Raw genomic sequence first — 22,605 nt, 5'->3', positions numbered from 1 at the left:
AAGATGACATAGCAGCATCATATATATATATATATATGTGTGAGAGATTAAAGTAATGACTATTTTATTTGAAAAGTATTATTTTATTTGTATTATTTAGGTCTATGAGTGTTTTCAATTCATTATATTGATACCGTGTATGTCATCTGTAAACCGTTGTGATCTTTATATGGAGTGATGGTGTATAAAATGTTTAAATAATCACATGAGCTAAAAGATTCCAAATTATCCGTTAACTGAAAAGCAGAATGTTAATACAAACAAAAACCACATTTTTTTAATGTTTGTATGCTAATGCTAGAAGTCTAAGAAGTCAGATGGGAGAGTTAGAGTGTATAGCAGTGATTGATGACAGACTTAATTGGCATCTCAGAGACATGGTAGAAGGAAGATAACCAGTGGGACAGTGCTATTCCAGGGTACAAATTATATCACAATGATAGAGAGGAGCAACTTGGTGGTGGGGTGGCATTTTATGTCAGGGATGACATGGAGTCCAACAGGATAGGAGTATACTAACATCCATGTGGCCAAAATGATGAGACAGACAGACAGTGAAATGATAAGAGAAATTAGGGAAGCTAACCAAATTCGTAGTGCAGTAATAATGGGAGATTTCAATTACCTCAATATTGACTGTATAAATGTAACATCAGGGCATGCTAGAGAGAGAACATTCCTGGATGGAATAAATTACAATTTTATGGTGCAATTGGTTCAGAAACCAACGAAAGGGAGGAATTTTAGATCTAATTCTCAGTGGAGCACAGGATTTGGTGAGAGAGGTAACAGTGGTGGGCCCACTTGGCAATAATGATCATAACATGATCAAATTTGAATTGACTGGAAGGGGGACAATAAGTAAATCCACGGCTCTAGCACTAAACTTTCAAAAGGGAGAATTTGATAAAATGAGAAAAAGTTTAAACAAAAAAAACCTTGAAAGGTGCAACTAAAAAGGCTGAGTGTGCAACAGGCGTGCACATTGTTAAAAAATACCATTTTAGAAGCGAAGTCCAGATGTATCCCATGCATTAAGAAAAGTGGAAGGAAAGCCAAATGATTGCTGGTACGGTTAAGAAGTGAGGTGAAAGAGGCTATTTAGCCAAAAGATCTACATTCAAAAAATAGGAGGATCCATCAGAAGAAAATAAGATAAAGCGTAAGCATTGGCAAGTTAAATGTAAGACATTTATAAGACAGGCTAAGAGAGAATTTGAAAAGAAGTTTGCTGTAGAGGTAAAAACTCATAACAAAAACTTTTTAAATTTATCCGAAACAGCCTGTGAGGGAGTCAGTTGGACCATTAGCTGATTGAGAGGTTAAAGGAGCACTTAGGGAAGATAAGGCCATCGTGGAAAGACTAAACAAATTCTTTGCTTCGGATTTACTGAAGAGGATGTTGGGGGATACCGGTTCTGGGGACGGTTTTCAAGGGTAATGATTCAGATGAACTGAATCAAATCATGGTGAACCTGGAAGATGTAGTAGGCCAGATTGACAAAGAGTAGTAAATCATCTGGACCGGATGGTATACACCCCAGGTTCTGAAGAAACATAAAAATGAAATTTCAGACCTATTAGAATTAATTTGTAACCTATCATTAAAATCATCCATTGTATCTGAAGACTTGAAGGTGGCCAATGTAACTCTGATATTTAATAAGGGCTCTAGGGGTGATCCGTTGAAACTCTCTAGACCAGTGAGCCTGACTTCAGTGCTGGGAAAAATCATAAAATCTATTATAAAGAATAAAATTACAGAACATTTAGATAGACGTGTTTTAATGGGACACAGCCAGCATGGATTTACCCAAGGGAAGTCTTGCCTCATACATTTTTTTGAAGGGGTAAATAAACATGGGCAAAGGTGAACTGGTAAATGTAGTGTATTTGGTTTTTCAGAAGGCATTCGACACAAGCTTAAGAGGCTACTAAGAAAACTAAAAAGTCATGGGATAGGAGACAATGTCCTGTTGTGGATTGCAAACTGGTTAAAAGACAGGAAACAGAGAGTAGGATTAAATGGTCTTGTTTTCACAGTGGAAAAAGGTAAACAGTGGAGAGCGTCAGGGATCTGTACATAGACCAGTACTTTTTAATATATTTATAAATGATCTGGAAAGGGTTACGGCGAGTGACGTGATCAAATTTGCGGATACCACAAAATTATGCAGAGTAGTTAAATCTCAAGCAGATTGTGATAAACTGCAGAAGGATCTTGTGAAGGCTGGAAGATTGGGCATCCAAATGACAGATGAAATTTTATGTGGATAAGTGCAAGGTGATGCATATAAGGAAAAATAACCCTTGTTATAGTTATATGATATTAGATTCCATATTTGGAGTTATCACCCAGGAAAGAGATCTAGGTGTCATGGTGTATAATACATTGAAATTGTCAGCTCAGTGTGCTGTGGGAATCAAAAAAAGCAAACAGAATGTTAGGAACTATTAGGAAGGGAATGGCAAATATAACAGAAGATGTCGTCATGCCTCTGTATCGCTCCATATTGAGACTGCACCTTGAATACTGTATGCAATTCTGGTCACCACATCTCAAAAAAAGATATTCTTGCACTGGAGAAAGTACAGAGAAGGGTGACCAAAATGATAAAGCACATGGAATGGCTCCCCTATGAGGAAAGACTAAAGAGGTTAGGGATCTTCAGCTTGGAGAAGAAATGACTTAGGGGGGATATAATAGAGGTCTACAAAATCATAAAATGACTTGAACAGGTAAATGTAAGTTAGTTATTTGCTCTTTCAGACAATAAAAGGACTAGGGGGCACTCCATGAAGTTAGCAAGTAGCTCATTTAAAACAAATTGGAGAAAATTCTTTTTCACTCAACACATAATTAAGGTCTGAAATTAATTGCCAGAGGATGTGGTTATGGTAGTTAGTGTAACTGGGTTTAAAAAAGGTTTGGATAAGTTCTTGGAGGAGAAGTCCATAAACTGCTGTTCATCAATAAGGAAATGTAGCTTGAGATCTCATTAATGTTTGGGTATTTGCCAGGTACTGGTGACTTGAATTGGCCATTGTTGGACGCAGAATGATGGGCTTGATAGACTTTGTCTGACCCTTTATGGCCTGTCTTATCTTCTTATGTTAAGATGTCGCTGGCTGTTCCCTTGTGGTATACAATTAGTGGATTTACATGGAGGATTCGTACTGAAGCTGAAGCATTGTAGATTTTAAAAGCAGCAGGCTTAGCGATTCTCAAGGGGTCTCAGAGTAGTCAGAAGAACCCTGAGCCAGAGAAGCCAAGATGGCAACGTGTATCAAAGGGGCATGGGATAAACACTGTGGATCCGGCAGAGCGCACTGTTAACCCGCATTTGGATGCGCGTTTTCGACGCGCTAGCTTTACTCCTTATTCAGTAAGGGGTAATAGCGTGCCAAAAACGCGCGTCCAACCCCCCCCTCCCCGAGACTAATAGCACCCGCAACATGCAAATGCATGTTGATGGCCTTATTAGTTATGCCCGCGCGATTCAGAAAGTAAAATGTGCAGCCAAGCCGCACATTTTACTTTCAGAAATTAGCGCCTACCCAAAGGTAGGCGTTAATTTCTCTCTGCACCGGGATACTACTTTTCTGTACACCCTCCGACTTAACATCATGGCGATATTAAGTCGGAGGTCCCAAAAGTTACAAATAGTTAAAAATTAAAAAAAAGAAATGTAAAATCGGCTCGCGGGTTGAAAACCGGATGCTCAATTTTGCTGGCGTCTGGTTTCCAAACCCGTAGCTGTCAGCGGATTTGAGAACTGATGCCGGCAAAATTGAGCGTCGGATGTCAAACTCGCTGACAGCCGCTGCTCCTGTCCAAAAAGTGGCGCTAGGGACGCTAGGTGCTCTCCCGCGACTTTTACTGTATCGGCCTTTATGCGAGGTGGGAAAATATCTCCTTTGTGCTGTTTGCTGTTGATGCCAAGAAGGTGTTTGACAGGGTACACTGGTCCTTTTTGTTTCAGGTTATGGAAAGCATAGGGCTAGATGAATATATAGAGGTTCAGAGGCTTGCATTAAGATATGTAAAGGGGGGATACACGGATAATTTTGTTAAGAGGGACGAGACAGGAGTGTTCTTTGTCACCCCTATTGTTCGCATTAAGCATAGAGCCTTGTGCAGCAAAAAAATTAGACAATTTAGTAAAATAACAGGAATAAAGGTGGATGAAGAGCAATATAAAATATAACTGTGTGCAAATGGTATTCTATTCACACTTTCGAATCCACAAGCCTCTCTGAATCTGCTGCCAAATGAAATTGTACAATATGGACAGGTATCTGGATTTAAAGTCAAGAGGGATAAATCAGAGATTTTACGCATTTGTCTAATAGATTCACAAGTAAAGGCGATGAAAGAGAAGTTCCCTTTTAAGTGGGCAAGAGGATATGTGAAATATTTGGGTGTGAATGTGGGATTTATATATGGTGACCTATATAGCTTGAATTATACTTCATTAATCCAGTCTTTAATGCAGGATTTAGATAAATGGGCGGCTTCACTTTATCCTGGTTAGGAAGAATTGCGGCACTGAAGATGACCTTTATTTATTTATTTAGCATTTTTCTATACCGACTTTCCAATAACAAAATTATTGATCAATTCGGTTTACATTTTAAACAATAACAACAATGACAAGTAAATGTCTTACAATGAACAGGTCGAATTAACTTGGATTAAGATATATGGGGGTAATAACATAATTAAGATATATGGGGGTAATAACATAATTAACATGAGCGGTGCCTAATATAGGCTAGAGGTTGGGTTTTGATAATAGACTGCCGAAGATAATAGACTGTCAAAGATAATAGACTGCCAAAGATCATGTGATTTCTAGAGAAGATCTATATAGTTCTCTAGCGTGTTACCACTGAGGGGATATTGGCAGGGATATTTCGCAGGTTGATGTTATGGGAAAGCTTGGTTGAATAACCAAGTCTTGAGTCTTTTTTAAATGTAGTGGAGCATTGCAGTGATCTGAGCTCTGATGGGAGAGAGTTCCAGAGTTTAGGCCCAGCTGTGGAGAAAGCTCTTTTACTTAATGCTGACTTCATCGGTGGAATTTGAAGGTTGTTTTTGTAGGCTTGTCTCACTGGTCTGGAAGATGTGTGGAGTTGGAGAGGGAATGTGAGCTCGAGTGGTGCCAGGTTGTGTATTGCCTTGTGGGTTACTGAGAGCACTTTGAATAGTATTCTGAATTTGACGGGAAGCCAGTGTAGGCTTTTTAAGATGGGTGAGATGTGGTCTCTTTTGTTGGACTTGGTTAAGATCCTCGCTGCAGCGTTCTGCAGCATCTGTAGTGGTTTTATGGCGTTGGCAGGGAGACCCAGTAGAAGTGAGTTGCAGTAATCTATTTTCGTGAGAATGATTGCTTGTAGAACTAATCGGAAGTCTTTGAAATGTAGGAGTGGTCTCAGTCTTTTTAAGACTTGTAATTTGAAGAATCCATCCTTTACGATGTTATTTATGAGTGATCTGTAATTCATTTGGTTATCAAGTATAACTCCTAGATTTCTGACTTGTGGGGTTATTGTTAATTGAGTTGACAAGATGGTACTTGGAAGTGTGTAGGTTCCGTTTTGGGAAATAAGGAGATATTCTGTTTTGTTTTGATTAAGGATCAAGTTGAGGCTAGTGAGTAAGTTGTTGATGGCTTGTTGGCAAGAGTTCCAGAAGTCCAGAGTTTTTTGGAGAGATTCAGTAATTGGAATCAGTATCTGAACATCGTCTGCATATAAGTAGTGGACGAGATTCAGGTTGATGAGGAGCTGGCAGAGTGGCAGAAGGTAAATATTGAATAAGGTTGGAGAGAGTGATGATCCTTGTGGGACTCCTAAGTTGCAGGTGACTGGTTGAGATTCTTCCTTGTTGATCTTGACCTTATACTGTCTGTTCTGTAGGAACGATTTGAACCAGTTGAGGGCCTCATCTCTGATGCCAATTTCTGCCAGGCGATCTATTAATGTGTTGTGATTGACCGTGTCAAAAGCTGCTGTTAGATCTAGGAGGATGAGAAGACACCTTTGTTGCAGAGATTAGGCTACTTTTTTCAAACTCTCCCTTGTATTAGTCTTGATGTGATTTTGAAAAAATTACTAAAAAGGATATTTGCTTTTATATGGAAAAGAAGATCTCCGAGCAACGCAAAAAGTGTTTTATGTTTATTAAAGACGGATGGGGGGCTGGGTGTGCCGAACATAATTAAATATTATGTTGCCTTGCAGTTTGACAGTGGTAGATTGTCACAATCAGATTAATAAGAAACAGTAGGTGCGAATTGAACAGATTATGGCTGGGTAACTTTTGTTACATAATATGTTTGGGTTAAAGAGAACAAAGGATGGGATAAAAGTCGTTTAATATACTTTTCATTAAGGGTCATAGAGATATAGGGAGATGGAAAAAGAATTTTATTGGGGATAGGAAGTGGTGGCTGTCCAGGGGCAGTCCCGAGTCCTCCGGCACAGTGGCCTGTGCCGGCGCATGCAAGTTATGCCTGCCTCGGGCAGGCGTAACTTCTGAAACAAAGGTGGGGGGGGTTCTAGTTAGGGCTGGGGGGTGGGATAGATAGGGGAAAGGGGGGGGGAGTGGTAGAAAAGTTCCCTCCGAGGCCGCTCCGATTTCGGAGCGGCCTCGGAGGGAACGGAGGCAGCCTGCGCAGCTCGGCGCACGCAAGTTGCACAATTGTGCACCCCCTTGCGCAGCTCGGCGCACGCAAGTTGCACAATTGTGCACCCCCTTGCGCACGCCGACCCTGGATTTTATAACATGCACACGGCAGCGCACACATGTTATAAAATCGGGCGTAGATTTGTTTGCGCTGGGTTGCGTGAACAAATCTGCGCCCACGTGCAGGTTTTAAAATCTTGCCCCTATGTGAATACTAAAGAAGTAAACGGTGATTTGATGAAGGGTAAATTGATGTTCGAAGGGTTTTGTGAGAAAGCGAATGTAATAAAAGGAGTTATATCTAAACTGTACACTATATTGAATCCAGCTGCTAAGGAGAAGGCAGAGCATCTACTGGCATGGAAAAGGGAGTTCTCAAACACATGGGAGCTGTGTTTCACTTCGGTAGGACGCAGTTCCATCTCCTCCATGATGGCTGAAAATAGTTATAAATTATTATTTAAACCCCCCCCCCTCCCCCCAAAAGCTTCAGAAACTGTATCCAGCTTGCAATAGCCTTTGCTGGAGGAAATGTGCAGCTACTGGTGATTTTTTTTCCACATTTGGTGGACTTGTCCTGTTAGTCAGTTTTTAACAGATATGCTGAAAGTGGCAGTGCCAAAGGACCCCAAGATATTTGTGCTTAGTATGCCAGAGGAAGATTTGTCTGTCACGATGAAAAAAAACTTAGCACGCTGATTGCAAATGCAGCAAGGGGGGGGGGGGGGGGGTGGCACTTTGGTGGAAAAACCTGAGCTTCCTACTTTTCAAGCAGGGTCAGCCAGGCTAAATTGGACACAATATAGGGAAAAGGTAACCGTTTTGGGGAAGGATAATCTTCTCAAACATCAAGACCCTTTCAAAATTGGTTGGATGAGAAGAGAGAGAACTTGTGCATTTAGCACTTATTTAGCAAATAATCTCTGAACCTTTTTGAGGGTGATTGTGCCCTTCGAGTTCTGTGAAACTGCATTCTGGGAAGGGGGACATGTGTGGGATTAATTTTTGTATTCAAATGTTTCAAAACTTACATCTGATGGCAAATGTATTGCTATAAGTTTTGGTGGTATGTATAATTCTTGAACAAAATATTAATTACAAAAAAAAAGAAGGGGGGGTCCATCTTCATATTACCCCTATAGCTGCATAGTCGGAGGGAGCTCTTTGCCACTCGTTCTTGCACCGGTTTTGAAAGGAAATGTACGCGCATAGCCTCACTTTGAAAAGTGAGGCTATGTGCGTACAGGTGCAGGGATCTGCACCTGCGATTCCTGCAGATACTTCTTCCTGAGCAAAGCCATGCACATGGTTTTCTGCTCCTGCAATGCCTCCACTGCACTGCGGCTAAAAGCATGCGGGGTTGAGGGACTCCGCACGTCCTTTTACCTGTGTGTAGGATGGGTAGTTTAGGCAGATAAAACCTGAGAAAAATTGCCATTTACAGCAACGCTTGCTCAGATGAAAGGCAAAGAGGTCCATGTTCAGAAGCCATTTAGGTGGAGGACATAAGAGTTGACCGCATAAAAGGCTTACCTGGCTACGTTCAGCCTTTATCCGGCTAAATTCTAGCCGACTAATAAGTTAGGAGGGTAGAATTTAGCCGGATAAGTTAGAGGCAGTCCAGAGACATAACTGGGAGGAGTTGAGTTAGTTGGCTAAGTTAATCAGTTAACTCCAGCATTCAGAGTTAACCGGACAACTTAGCCAGCTGAGTCTGGTCGAGTCAAAGAGCTGTCCTATAGTTAGCCGGCTAGCTAAGATAGCCTGCGATATTCAGCAGCGGGACTGCACTGTTGAATATGCCTCTAAAGTTACCCAGATAAGTTTATCTGGCTAGCTTTCCTATCCGGACTGTTCCTGAATATGGACCTCAAGGTAACCAGATTATTCTTTGCTTTGAGTAATGTCACAGCCTGATTTTTAACCAGGACTCTCTCTATGCTGTGTTTGCACTTGAAGGTTCTCCGACAGACAATAATTCAAGGGGCAGCAGAATCAGGAAGCTGAGTATCGGACACTACGACAATGAGGTGCCCGGACAACCGCCACACGCCCGATATGGATGGATGAAGTCTCTGGAGCAGCCTTCCAGCCCAGGAACATTTCCTCCTGCCGGACAGATGAAAGAAGTACTGTCCAAAACTCATTCTTATTAAATACAGCAAAAGGGGGGTACACACTTCAGACTGTCCCCATAAGTACAAAGTCGGAGGATGCTAATTACCTGCATAAAGGAAGCACAATTTTTGAAAAGCCCCTAAGGCACCCACAGGCTTGGCTTTTCAAATTGCCCTCTTAATGTCTTCCATACCTTGCTGTTATTTTGGCCCAGCAATTTCCTCCAGGTACTTTGGGCTGTCGGCTCGATCAGAACCAGCCCCCCCTAGTGGACCTGCAGCACCCTGAGCCACCATTCACAACTACCCCAGGTGAAGAGAGTATAAGTCTCACCTGGCAGGGAGGGAGACAAGGGGGTCCAACACAGCACTAATACCACACTTGGGAGGGCTCCAGGCACTTCAGACTTAGGATTCCCCGCCACCCCCACTTGCTATGCAGAGGGCAGAAAATCATGCATCCCAAAATTCAGATTAACTTTTCACTTATACTGAAAACACATTTCCAGGCAAGCGGGGATAACCCAGGAAATTATAAACATCAAAGTAAGAAAGCCGCAGCAATTTACTACAGTGGTAAACAATGCAACCAATGATATGAAACTTTATAGAAGGTGCTGAATATATAATTGTCTAGGGATTCTCGCCAAACCCTCCCGAAAAAAAACATTACTGTTCAAGAACGGTGGGAGAGGGGAAAAAAACTGGGCACCCCCACATGTTTTGTCCCCTGGTTGAGGGGACAAGTCCAGTGTGTTTTAGAGTCCTTGGTTTTAACAAACCTTATCTGGATCTTAGAGTACACACTGGGTTAATAATTAGATGGAAGCCTCTCACAGCTCACAGTTTAACTTGCAGAAAAAAAAAATTGCCAGAAAATAAGCAGAAATCCCTTCTGCAGTTCCAGGCACAGTGGTCAGTGCTTCCAGGAGAATGTTAGACTTAAAGCGGCACGAAAGCAAAGTCTTTCAGGCCCATGCAATGTCGGTGCATGTTAAGCACATGCTTCCGCTCCCTTAACGCGCTCCGATCCACCTCTCTGGGACGCCCAATGCAAAATGCAAATGGGCTGCCGCGGGAAAAAGGAGGTGCCAGGGGAAATTATGCACCCCTAGCTCCTCCTCTGCAGCAGGCGCCTGGAAGCGATGGCTGTCAGCAGGCTAGAAAAACGGATGCTCGTTATTCGAGTATCCCTTTTCCTAACCTGACCGCCAGCACCCTTTTTTGTTTCTTTAGGGGGACATTTCGAATTTTTTAGCTCCTCCAAGTTAATATCGCCATAATATTAATTTGGAAGAAGTACAGAAAAGCAGTTTTTTCTGCTTTTCTGTACACTTTTTGGGCTCCTCCAAAATTAACGCCTGTTCGGGGCAGGCGTTAAGTTTGGCAAGTAAAAATTTGCGCGTCGGGGGGAATAGATAATTGCCTCATCAACATGCATTTATATGTGATGAGCGCTATTACTTGATTGAACAGCATTTTAGATGCGCTAACCCCCGTTTTCCATCGGGGGTTAAGGGCGCGCGTCCAATCGTGCATTGAGCCGTACGGTGTGGCCAGCGCACAGTATGCATCGACCTGTTTATGTTCTTTTTGAGTGAACCCTTTTACTGCTGGTCAAGGTATATCCCAGAAGTAGATGCTCCTCCTCTGCCAGACAGTTGCTGACCTCAGGTTTCTTTTTCCAAAATGCGCAGTTTCCAGCTTCCCAGGGGGCTGTTCCACAGAAAGAGAGGGTTTACTGAAACTTATCCCCTTATGCAAAAACAGTGTTCACAGAAGCAGATACCAATTTTTGCATTAACTGTAGACTTTGACTTAACCACACCAACACTCCCACTAGCTCAGAAGGCTCCTTTCTCCCAATGGCAACTGGCTGGGAGAACACCTCACATACGAATAAGAGACAAGTTTGCTCTCTCAGCTGCCTGGCTGCCAAGAGTCTGTGGCTTAGTGGGTTTTAGCAGCTGGGGAAAAGAACCCATTTCCTGAGTCCACAACAAAGTAGTTGGCCTCTCCTCTGGCCAGTTCTCTCTTTCACTCTCTATCCCTGATTCTGCTTCAACCCCGTCTCCTCCATTTACTCTCTTCTCCAGATCCCCTTGCTCTGCAAAAGTCTCCGTTCCATCTCTGATGCCCAAAACTCCTAACGCCTGAGAAAAAACTCCAGGCAGAAGTGGAGGTTTTGGGGCGGGTGGGGGGGGGGGGGGGAGAGAACCAGGAAGTACGAGTCCCATTGGTGATGGGGAAAGTAGGCAAGTTATGATTGGTCAGAATCATCAGTGTCCTTGTTGAACTGGAACATGCTCTGTCCAGCAATATTACTTCAATGACCTCAAGGCAGACTAACTCATTAAACCCTGGATTTCTCTATCCTCAGACAAATACCTCACTCAAGGCAACGCCATGGTGCATGAAGACTTCCTAGACCTGTATGTGTGTGCAGTGTGCCAAGGATAGTATTTTAATGTCTGCTTGATCCTTGTAAACAAGTTTCTCACAGGACAAGCAGTATGGTAGTCCTCACATATGGGTGATATCACAGGATGGAGCCCTGTACGGAAAACTTTTCTGTCAAAGTTTCTACAAAGCTTTGACTGACACTGGCGCACTGAGCATGCTCAGCCTGCAATTATCCCTGTGAGCCACAGGTGTCTCCCTCAGTCATCTTTTTTCCGCTCTGCAGTAAGCATAGCGGTTAGGAGCTCAGTGAGAAATTCTAACACTTTTCCTTACGGAAACACTTAAACTTTTACTTCACAAACACTTTGCCCTGCACGGGTCTCCCTTCGCGTACGTTTATTCGACGCTCGGTGAGTACTATGCCCTGTTTTTTCGGTCAGTTCCTGTCACTTCCCTGGCCTGCCAACCGACTGCGGCCTTCCCTCTCCCTATGTTGTCAGTTAGCCACACATAGCCTGCGAGTGTCCCTCTGTGACACTGCCTGGTTATTAGTGCTAGTGGGACAGGGACTTCCATGGTTCTGTTGCCGACAGGGCCCCTGTCGATTCAGGTCCTTGGATTTCCTCGGTACCCTCGCGCAGTCGATGCCCCCCATCGCTACCGTCGGTACCCCCTTCAGACCGTCCTGGACTCTTAGATGCTATCGGCACCCCTCCCCGCAATACTCTAATGCCATCGTCCCTGCATCGTTTCTATCAGTGCCATCCATGTTTTTTCATCCATGGCACTGATTTTTCCTTGGGGTTCATCGGTGCCATCATTGCCCAGATGGATGCCATCAACGTACACCTTGTCTCGTCGCTGCCATCCATGCTCGGGTCGGTGCCACAGTCGCCCGAGGCACTTCCCTCGATGCCAGGATCATTTCCATCGATGCCATCCTTTATTTTATGGATGCCATCAATGCTCAGGTCCTTTCCATCGATGGGCATCGATGCCAGGGTCGATTCCATCGATGGGCATCGATGCCAGGGTCGATTCCATCCATGGAAATCGATTGCCAGGTCAATTCCATGGCTGGAAATCGATGCCCGGGTCGATTCCTTCGATGCCAATTCCATGGGTGGCATCGATGCCATGGACGCCATTGGTGCCAGAGCCGATACAATTGATACCGTCTATGCCCGTGGCCGTGCCACTGATGCCGTCGGCATCTGCCTCCATACATCGATGCCCACGTCGTTTCCATCGGGTGTCTTTGACGTTCCTGTCTATGCGGTCATTGACTTAGTCGATGCCGGTATCATTTTACCGATACCAATATTGGTTTTTCGATTATTCGATGCCACATCATTCCCATAGATACCTACGCCGATGCCATCAGTGCTCCGTCACTGTCATCATTGCTCTGGCTGAGTCATCGACATTTTTTCATATATATTTTTGACGATACCCTCGAGGCCGCTGAGGCCGCCATTGACACCGTCAATACAGACATAGCACCGCCACATAATGCCCTCATCTAAACACAGTGCTCCATGCTTTGGGTTCTTATTAAAGCCCTGTATTCGCCTACGACACTACATAGTGCCAGGAGCAGTGCAGGCATGCTGACAGTCCGTCATCATTCACCAACCAAGACAGCGAGGGCATCCATCTCAGCGCTTGGGAAAGACCAGGCTGAGCACCGTGGCATGCATCATCACCAACACGGTGACCGTCCGCCACCATCCAGCACATCACTGCTATCCTTCTCGATGCTGGACAGTGCTCGGGCCGAGCAATATCACCACTGCCATCGGCACTGTTCCGCACAGTTTTGGCAGTCCTTGGTGCTCCAGAAACACCGGAATGAGTTCCGAAGAATTCTGCACTGGCATCACGAGACATCGAGCCGCTGCGACGAGGGCCGGGTTCACAAGCTCATTAATCGGCTCCCCTGTTCCCGAGGCGTGCCCCACCGACATCGATGTGGGATTGTGGCCGTCCACAAAATACTACCGTGGTTGAGCCAGCCACGCTCAGCCTGTCTCCTCTATACCTGCGCCACCATACCAGGCATCAGAGTTGAGATGGGCATCTACTCCCTCGATGAATCCTGGAATCCACGGAGCCAGCAAATCTTCATCGGCTCGTCCTTCAACGATCCACGTCGGATGGTAAGTACCCCCTTCTGCAGCATTCCCATTGAGATGTGTTCTCTAATTCGGGCCACATGGTTTGAAAAGTTCTAGGTCATGTACCTTCCAAGAACCGTATTAGTGTCACATATCGCTATACCAGCTATGTCAGCCACAATACCAAGAGAACCTCTCTCTCATTTCTTTGGGATTGCATCAAGGCATCCTCCCTTTTTCAGCAACGAGGCTCTGTACTGATTAATGCTCTGGCTTCTGGTTCATGCTTCAGAACCAAAGTTCCAGGTGCATTCGCTGATCTGCTAAACATGAGATCCAGCAAATACTGCCTCAAATGCAAGTCCACCTCGAAGCCTGACGACAGGTCTCGATGTCTCCTTGTACAGCACACAAAAATGCAGGTAAGACTTTACTGCTCACACTCCCGTGGGAGGTTACATGATATCCAGATTACATCAGCCCCTCCAATTGGACACCACCTGGTCTCCCACCTGGCCGGCTATCAGAGCAGCCACCCCACCTTGTACCAAGGTTCCCGGTACACTCCCCCAGATGCTGCAGAGGGGGGAAGGGGGGGTTGCGGAGTTTTAATTACGCTATTCTTTCTTTCAACAGAAAGTAGTTACTCTCTGCCCAACCTGGACCTCAGAAATACCAACTTTATTCAGAAGGCACAGGTAAAATGGTATTTCTCGTTACCATGCTTCCATATCGCAGTAAGTACATTACCCCTAATCTTTCTATGTGCTTCATGGTGAGTCAACAATATTACAATCCCAAGCTCTGCCGGTTGCACCAGCTTCGGCAACTGGGGTATTCATTGAATCACTATCGTTGAATGCTGTTTCTCTGCGGAGTGCAACATCATTCATGCTTTTCCTTGCATGGACAACTGTATAACCACAGTCAGTCCACGCAAGGAGCTCTAACTTCTTCATGACTCACTATACATTTACTAACTGGGATTACTGTCACTGCCATAAATCCCTTACACAACAACTCTGGACACCACAGTCATCACAATGACCTTCCTGTCCAGCATACGTGCAGACATTCTAATAAATTCTTACATGTTGCTGCGCGCGCATTTTTCCATAACCTCAGCCTCTCAATTCTTCATTGTCGGGCTATGGAGTTTTTTCACAATGCACTTTTCTCATAGATCCAAAACTGCTATGGGTTAGATTCAGTGAAATTCCATTATCAGTGGGTGTAAGCTGTTCAACCGCTTTCATCCCTCATCTGTATTGCTGATCTAGAACCGAAATCTAGTCTGATCCCACTCATGCTCACATTTCCTCAGGGTTGTAAGTTTGACCTAAAATCTTCTCAACCCAATATGCGTCTATTCCACTCCAGGCGCAGTTTCACATAAACTTCCTGGAGCTTGTAGCCATGAGTTATACCCTATGCCTTCCAGTACTGCCTCTGCAACAAATCTTTGTGCATACAGACAGACAGCATAGGGACAATGTGCTTTCCAACACACAAGCACGCACAACCTCTTAGCTGCTCTGCAAGGAAGCTGTGCAGGTCTACCCTCGGCCCTTGCTCACTCTATGCATCTTCGGGCCACTTATCTAAGAGATTTACCGAACGCACTAACAGACCTTCTCCATGTATGTTCCATCCTCTTGAATGGTCTCGGACTACATGTGAGGCGCGAAAAATCTTCTAGCGCTGAGGTCAACCAAACTTGCCATCTGCGTCCGAATCGAACCATACGGTGCACAGATTCTACTCCCTACACATGTTTCCAATGCGTTCCCATAGACGCCTTTCTTCCATCAAGGGCCTCTTAAATGTGTCTCTTCCACTGCCTTTCATAGCCAGCACTCTTCTAATGCTGAACCGGGACAGGTTCACTGTTCCTCAGACCCACGTCCTGGCCGAGACCAGTATGCTTCCCATACTTCTCAATCTATCACACCAGAAACCAATTCGCCTTCTCACCAGTCAGTCACAAATCGTAGACTTAATGATGTTCTCAGGTATTGGTAGCGTCACAAAACCTTCCACACATAAATCCTACCATTCAAAATGGCATGATTTACCACATGACGCATACAAAAGGATATTACCCTTTTTCTTTTTTTCTACACCACTCTTTTGCTCCCTCGGATTCTGCTCCCCAGACATCCTCCACATAGGTACACCTCTGTTCCAATTGGTGTATCGTTTGGGAGTGGGGATACCCGATTAACGGTAAACATCTTCTGAGTCAGCTTACCATGGATTATCCACTGATCAAGCCGCCTCTATTTTCACTAGTCACGGAACGGAACCTATATCTTATCCTTATAAGTCTCATACGTTCTCCGTTGCTCTCATTTCACAGTTTGACGTGGGAAATTTTTTCCCTCATAAATGTCATTTCTGCCAACAGGGTCAGTGAGTTACACACCTTGTTACATACTCATCCGACCATGCGTTCCTCCGTGACCGAGTGGTTTTTACGTATTCAACTTCCTATCTTTCTTAAGGTAGATGTTGCATCTCACCTTACTCAGAATATACTCTGCCCATTTTTCCCAACACCTCTCTCACCAGAGAGAGAGGGGTTTTTCCACTTCTTGCACAGTAATAGTGCACTTGCATTCTATCTAGATCGCACTACATTCCAAAGGAAATCTACCTAACTCTTTCCTTCAGTGGCAAGAGTCAAGCTGCGAGTTCCAGTGGGAAAACAGACCTATTCCTGCTAAACGACGGTCTGTATCTCCTTTTCCTACCAACAAGCAGGCATTTCACTACAACACTGTGTGTAACCACACTCTGTTGCGTCCATCCCGGCCTTCATAGCTTCCCCTTGGCCGCTGCTGCTTGTACATATTTATCAGGCTGCAACCTGGAGTTCTCTCCATACCTTCGCAGCCCATTCTTGCTTTGATACGACTAGCCGGCATGCTCCATGTTTGGCCAGTCTGTCTACTCTTATTCTTTTCGGTTTCACTACCCAACATCCTTCCACCAACCCATTAAGATATTCAGGATGCCCTCCGATCTAAATTCCACCCCCGTCATTGCGCTTTTCGCGTGTCTTGGGTGCGTTTGGTGCACTCTCGGGCATCCTCAGCTCGGTACTCACCCATATGTGAGGACTACCATCCTGCTTGTCCTGTGAGAAAGCAAATGTTGCTTACCTGTAACGGGTTCTCACAGGACAGCAGGATGTTAGTCCTCACGAAACCCACCCACCACCCCGTGGAGTTGGGTCTGTATACGTTTATTTTAGTTTCACGTGCGCTTTTAGCTATAAGACGAGACTGAGGGAGACACCTGTGGCTCACAGGGATAATTGCAGGCTGAGCATGCTTCAGTGCACTCAGTGTGCCAGTGTCAGTCAATGCTTTGTAGAAACTTTGACAGAAACGTTTTCCGTACAGGGCTCCATCCTGTGATGTCACCCATATTTGAGGACTAACATCCTGCTGTCCTGTGAGAACACCTGTTACAGGTAAGCAACACTTGCTTCCCCTCTTTTACCCAGTCCATGACCTGAACACAGCAGTGGGTCTAGTACAGAGCAAGTAGAGGCCAAGGCCTGATAGACATTAAGTAGCAATCAGCATTTTACAACCCCTTCACAACAGCATCCCCGACCTCAGATAGCCAGAGGAGCAGAAGCCAGGTTTGGAAATAGAGTTTGGAGTAGTCTGCTCCTAAGTGGAAATCACATGGTCAGATGTGCACTGCAGCCTGGGGTGGGGAGTTTTTTTTCCATCTAGGCATAACCCCCTGCAGTGGGATTTATACCAATGTAGAAAATATCTGCTAGTAAGTGTTTGTAGAAGATAATGACTGTGTAAAATATGTCTGGTCCTGTCAATACCTGGCACTCGTTGCCATTGCACCTGGGTGTTTTCACAAAATGATATTTACAACCAACCAGCAGTAAACTCCATCCCAAAGTTACAGGCACTCACAAACCAATGAAGTGCAAGGGGATATTTCACAGACTCCCATTTCAGCCCCCCCCCCCCCCATTAACAGAAATCAAAGGGACCCAAGTTGAAAGCTCATGCAAGTATTCCTTCTCTGCCACTGACATCATGTTTAATCTTGATGTAAGAAAAGCAGTTGATATTTAGGAGAAGGTTATCAGGTAGTAGCAAGTCTCTTGTATAGCAGACTCTGTCCTGTTGAGTCCTCCCATAGAAGAGATTTGTCTTTTCCAGAAGGAACGCTTGGTGTCACTCTTACACGCAGGAGGCAGCTGCTGCAGAAGAATGTGCTGCATGTTTGTGCCCCCAGAGTCTCCGTGTCTATGCACCGGAGCCTGCGGTGCATGATTAGGGCAGTCTCCAAAGCCATTTAAGCTGCCAATTAGCGACTCTCTGTCCTCCTCAGAGCAGCTGAGAGCATGCACAGGCTTCCACAGTACATCTACTTTTGGCTGGGCTAAAAAAAAAAAAGAGACATTCCTTTGGGCGTGTTTCGCTCAGGGGAGGAAAACGGGGCACGTTCATGGGATTTCTCCCGCTTGGCCGCATGTACAGATCCTTTTAGCACGCAGGCTGTTGAATTCGCTGGTTGTCAAAGGGAAACCAGGGGCACAGTTTCCCCTCTGGAAATTGACCGCAGTGTCCATAGGCTCTTGAAAATTGCTGCCTTTAATTCCAAGGAATAATGCTCTTTCCCCTTTCAAACCATCTGATGCAGAGCAAGGCCTGGAACACAGGAAGGCGCGTAAGTGCCAAATGTGTGCAGCAAATGTAAATTAGGTTTGTGAATGTTCTCCCTTTTCCTCCTCCCCCCAAAAGCTTTAGCTAAAATCAGGTGGTCTTCATTTGCAATCCTGAATAACTGCAGAGAGTGCATTCATCAAATTCTTTCGGGCCTGGACCTCAAAGCTCTGAAGACGTTTCCCTGTGCTTGCCTGCCTTATCATCCTGCGGAGAGCTGAGGAGGTTCAGTTCCATGAACTCGAGTGGTGCTAATGACACCACTTGGAGTTACACAGGTCAAGGTCAGAGGCCTGAGTGGCTCACAGATAGCATGCGGCCCTTGTACTGCATGTACTTCCTGCAGATTTTCAGAGAGAAACTACCCGCGTTTGGGTTTTTTTTTTTGTGTGTGTGTGTGTGTGTGAATTAGCAAGGGCAGCATGTTCGCGTTAAGTGCTTTTGTGCGTTGCACTTGCTGTGTGCGCAGGCATGCATCCTTTTGAAAATTGAATGTACACACACTGTTTATTTTATTTATCGCTCACGCCCAGGCTCTAAGCCATGTACAAAGTGCACGCACGATTGAAATAAAACCAAAACATCATACGCTTCGTAAACAAGCTAAATCTGTAACATACAGCAAGCATAATTACCACATTTTACGCCTGATTAATTCGCTGAGGTTCATACTCCAGAATAGCCCTAAACACATGCGCCTCTTCCCAGAGGATCACTTCTTTGGAGTGTGGCTAAAAGTAGGCCGGCTGTGGGAGCTCGTACGTTCTTTTAGTCACTCTGAGAATGGCAAAACTTTCAGCCCACATTAATGGACAAAAGGGGAAGCGCAGCAAGTTTTAATAAGTCCCAAAACAACTTCAACGTTGTAAATTCTTTTTAACACTTTATTGGCGGCAACTCCATTGCTTAAAGAGACACAATGTTAAAACAGGGCCCCCCGACACGGACCCGTGTTTCGCCACACGTGGCTGCATCGGGAGGGACGTATTTTAAGCGGGGTTCATATGCTGTAACAAAGGAACATTATTTAAATAGGAGGGACTCTCAAAACAGAGGATCCATACAGTAAACTGCACATTACAAAAGGACTTTTGAACACAATGTACTAAAGTTAAACAATAACTCTAGAATTAGTGTAATAAAGGACAATACAGTAGAATTTATTCTGATTAGAACGGCATACTCCTAACAAAAAATTCTACTAAGGATTAAATATCAAAGTTAAGCAGACTTATATTTATGAATAACGATTACCAAATATTATAGTGAAAAATTCACTTAAAAATCAGATTATGAATTTTATTCAACTAAATTGTATGTTCATAGATCTTTGTAGACTAACTCATAAACGCTATCCAACTTGCTAACAAATATCACACATTTTTTGATCCTTAAATTGTACATATAGTTAACTCGCTGCGCTTCCCCTTTTGTCCATTAATGTATGCTTGAAGTGCAGCACTCACTCCATCCTCTTTTTGTGGAAAACTTTCAGCCCAGCCATTTTATCTGGCTAAATTGCTCGTTCTCTTAAAATGACTTTGACTATTGTCATTTCCAGCCTAAAATCTTTCAGACATTTTAAAGCTGACTGTTAATGTGTAATATAGTGTGTTTTTCTGTAGTGTATTGCTTGTGAAGTAAATTTCTTAGATACCTCATTAAAACATTAATAATGAGATGTTTCTTAGCAATCCACTAAGAAAAATCTTCTCGTTTCCAATATATTTGGTATATTGTAGTGAAACCAACAGAATTAGCAAGTTGCATGAGAAGCCTGCGATTATCCAGATTCCATGCATGTTAGGTGTTTTCTCAGTGTTAGAAGTTTTCTCAAGTATAGCTCACACCACTTAAATCCTCTCACTATTTTCCCAAAACATTGTGAGTTTTTATAGTATTTCTGGATATGATAAATTCTGTATGCAAAACAATCTTCCCTCTAATTTTTTTGTGGGCAGCGTGTGCAAAACAAATCCTTGTGTGCGACACAGTGTACAGATTGGTGCGCAGTGTTCTGTTTTCCTTCGCGCGTGCGTGCTGTGTTTTCCTGTGTGCATGAGCACTTGCACACAGCTAACATGGGACATCGACGCCAAAGCTCTTCTAAGCATTTTTTTTTTTTGCATTTTTTGAAGACTGATCAGTGTCTTGCTGTGGTAATATGAGCAGAATTGTACTAGAGATGTGAATCATGTGCCCGATCGTCTTAATGATCGGGTTCAGCTAGAGGGGGGAAAAAATCTGATCGTGGGTGATGTGGGTGATGTGAATCGGAATTGGTTCCGATTCACATCGTTATTTTTTTTGTAGTGAGGCCCGACCCTTTAAAATTAACCCCTTACCTTCCCCCACCCTCCCGAACCCCCCCAAAACTTTTTACGATTACCTGGTGGTCCAGTGGGGGCGCAGGGACCAATCTCCCGCTCTTGGGCCATCGGCGCTATTTTGGCTGCCACTCAAAAATGGCGCTGATGGCCCGATTAAAAACAAACAAACCACCCAACCCTTTAAAAACGACCCCTTAGCTTCCCCCACCCTCCCGAGCCCCCCAAAACATACCTGGTGGTCTAGTGGTGGTCCCGGGAGCGATCTCCCGTTCTCAGGCCGTCGGCTGCCACTCATAAAGATGGCGCCGATGGCCCTTTGCCCTTACCATATGACAGGGTATCCGTGCCATTGGCTGGCTCCTGTCACATGGTAGGAGCACTGGATGGCCGGCGCCATCTTTAAAGATGGCGGCAGCCATCTGTAAATACGGCGGCGGCCATCTTTATGAAGGCAGCGGCCATCTTTAAAGATGGCGCCGGCAAGCCACTGCTCCTACCATGTGACAGGGGCCAGCCAATGGCACGGATACCCTGTCATATGGTAAGGGCAAAGGGCCATCGGTGCCATCTTTATGAGTGGCAGCCGACGGCCTGAGAATGGGAGATCACTCCCGGGACCACCACTAGACCACCAAGTATGTTTTGGGGGGATCGGGAGGGTGGGGGAAGCTAAGGGGTCGTTTTTAAAGGGTAGGGTGGGGGGTTTTTTTATCGGGCCATCGGCGCCATTTTTGAGTGGCAACCAAAATGGCGCCGATGGACCGAGAGCGGGAAATCGGTCCCCGCGCCCCCACTGGACCACCAGGTACTCGTAAAAAGTTTTGGGGGGGTTCGGGAGGGTGGGGGAAGGTAAGGGATTCGTTTTATAGGGTCAGGGTGGGTTTAGGGGTTTTTTTGGTGTGCCGGTTTTCCCCGCCCTCCCCCGATTTACGATTTTTCACGATAAATCGGGGGAATTTCTATTGTATCGCGACACTTAACAATTTTTGACGATTTAAAATATATCTGACGATTGTTTTAAATCATCAAAAAACGATTCACATCCCTAAATTGTACCCCATATTCCGGCCATGAAGATGAAATGTTACTTGGGCTAGTTTGCAACACTTAGGGTAGTGGACTGTATCCAATTGAGAATGGCCGTGTTTCCCATTTCAGATGAACGTTGCTGGCTACCGAGAAGACCTGGATGACATGGATTCCAGCCTGTTCTCGCCTTCTAAACACGGGAACGAATCTATCCCACCCACACCAGCATTTCCAGTGTCTCCAGAGACACCATATGGTGAGGACACCAGTCAGTTATCAGTACTATTTCCTGTTGTGTTTATTTAACTTGACAGAAAATGGGAATACGTTTGGGGGCTTTTATCCTTCTTTCATTTCCCTTACAGTGAAAACGCCTCCAAGTTACTCCTCAAGGAGTCAAATGATACAACAGATGTGCAGCCCAGCAGAAATGTACAGAGTCCCTCATGGTGAGATCTTGGTTCCTCGCATCTCGTTTTTTTGGTAACGTACTTGTCGCTTAAGTGAGGCCATGACTCTGGGCTGGGGGACAATAGCAGATTGGGACACCCGATTATTCCTCAATATGGTGTTAATCTCTTTTCATACTTGTATGTACAAACCTGACTACAGGCAAATGAAATATCAAACTAGCCCTGTCTGAGCACTAACTAAACTTGTTTAGCAATTTCCCTACTGATGTGGCCCAGCTAGGCCTGGCAAGCCCCCCTCTTACCTCCATCCTGCTTCCCCTTCAACAAGCTTCCCATCTCCAATAACAGCCTTCTCTCAAAGTAATTACACTGCAAGGGAGTCCCTCTGATCCCTCGCCTTTTAGAGTCTCCTGCTGCTGGATCTGTGAAAGCAGGTACCTCTTCACGACCTTTTCAATGCGACAGCTCATTCACCTATTGTATTGAGCGCCCAGGAGAGGTGATTGTGCGCGTGTTCAATAAAACATGCATCCAGTTTTCTCGCACGTTTTTGCGCGTACTTTATTGCGTTGGCCTGATTGTGAAGGATCCCCTACTATAGGCATTTCAGACCCCATCACGGTAATTAACTGTTTCGGGTGTCCCAGTTTTCTGAAAGACATCTTCAGTGTTATATCTTCAAAAATGTTCTCTTTTCCTTAAATGTATTTAGCACAATTCCTTGAATAAAACTGAATTTCAAATCTTTCAACTAGCGTAATTGCAAGATACATTGTTTGGGTGCCTATGTGGAAGATTT

General features: G+C 44.7%; 1 protein-coding gene across 2 annotated transcripts in view; it reads left to right on the top strand.

The window, feature by feature from the left end:
- The window catches only part of TNS3 (tensin 3), a 592,547-nt gene that overhangs the window by 431,605 nt on the left and 138,337 nt on the right, over positions 1 to 22,605 (top strand). For both annotated transcript variants that reach the window (XM_029589689.1, XM_029589690.1), the window contains exons 18-20: positions 8,651 to 8,820; positions 21,523 to 21,649; positions 21,759 to 21,842. In XM_029589689.1, the coding sequence (XP_029445549.1) occupies positions 8,651 to 8,820; positions 21,523 to 21,649; positions 21,759 to 21,842 (381 nt within the window). The remainder of the gene's footprint in view (positions 1 to 8,650; positions 8,821 to 21,522; positions 21,650 to 21,758; positions 21,843 to 22,605) is intronic.

The sequence above is a fragment of the Rhinatrema bivittatum genome, chromosome 2 (genome assembly GCF_901001135.1).
Source record: "Rhinatrema bivittatum chromosome 2, aRhiBiv1.1, whole genome shotgun sequence".
In the NCBI taxonomy this organism is placed as follows: domain Eukaryota; kingdom Metazoa; phylum Chordata; class Amphibia; order Gymnophiona; family Rhinatrematidae; genus Rhinatrema; species Rhinatrema bivittatum.
Note: the sequence above shows the minus strand (reverse complement) of the source record. Positions and strands in the feature narration are given on the sequence as shown.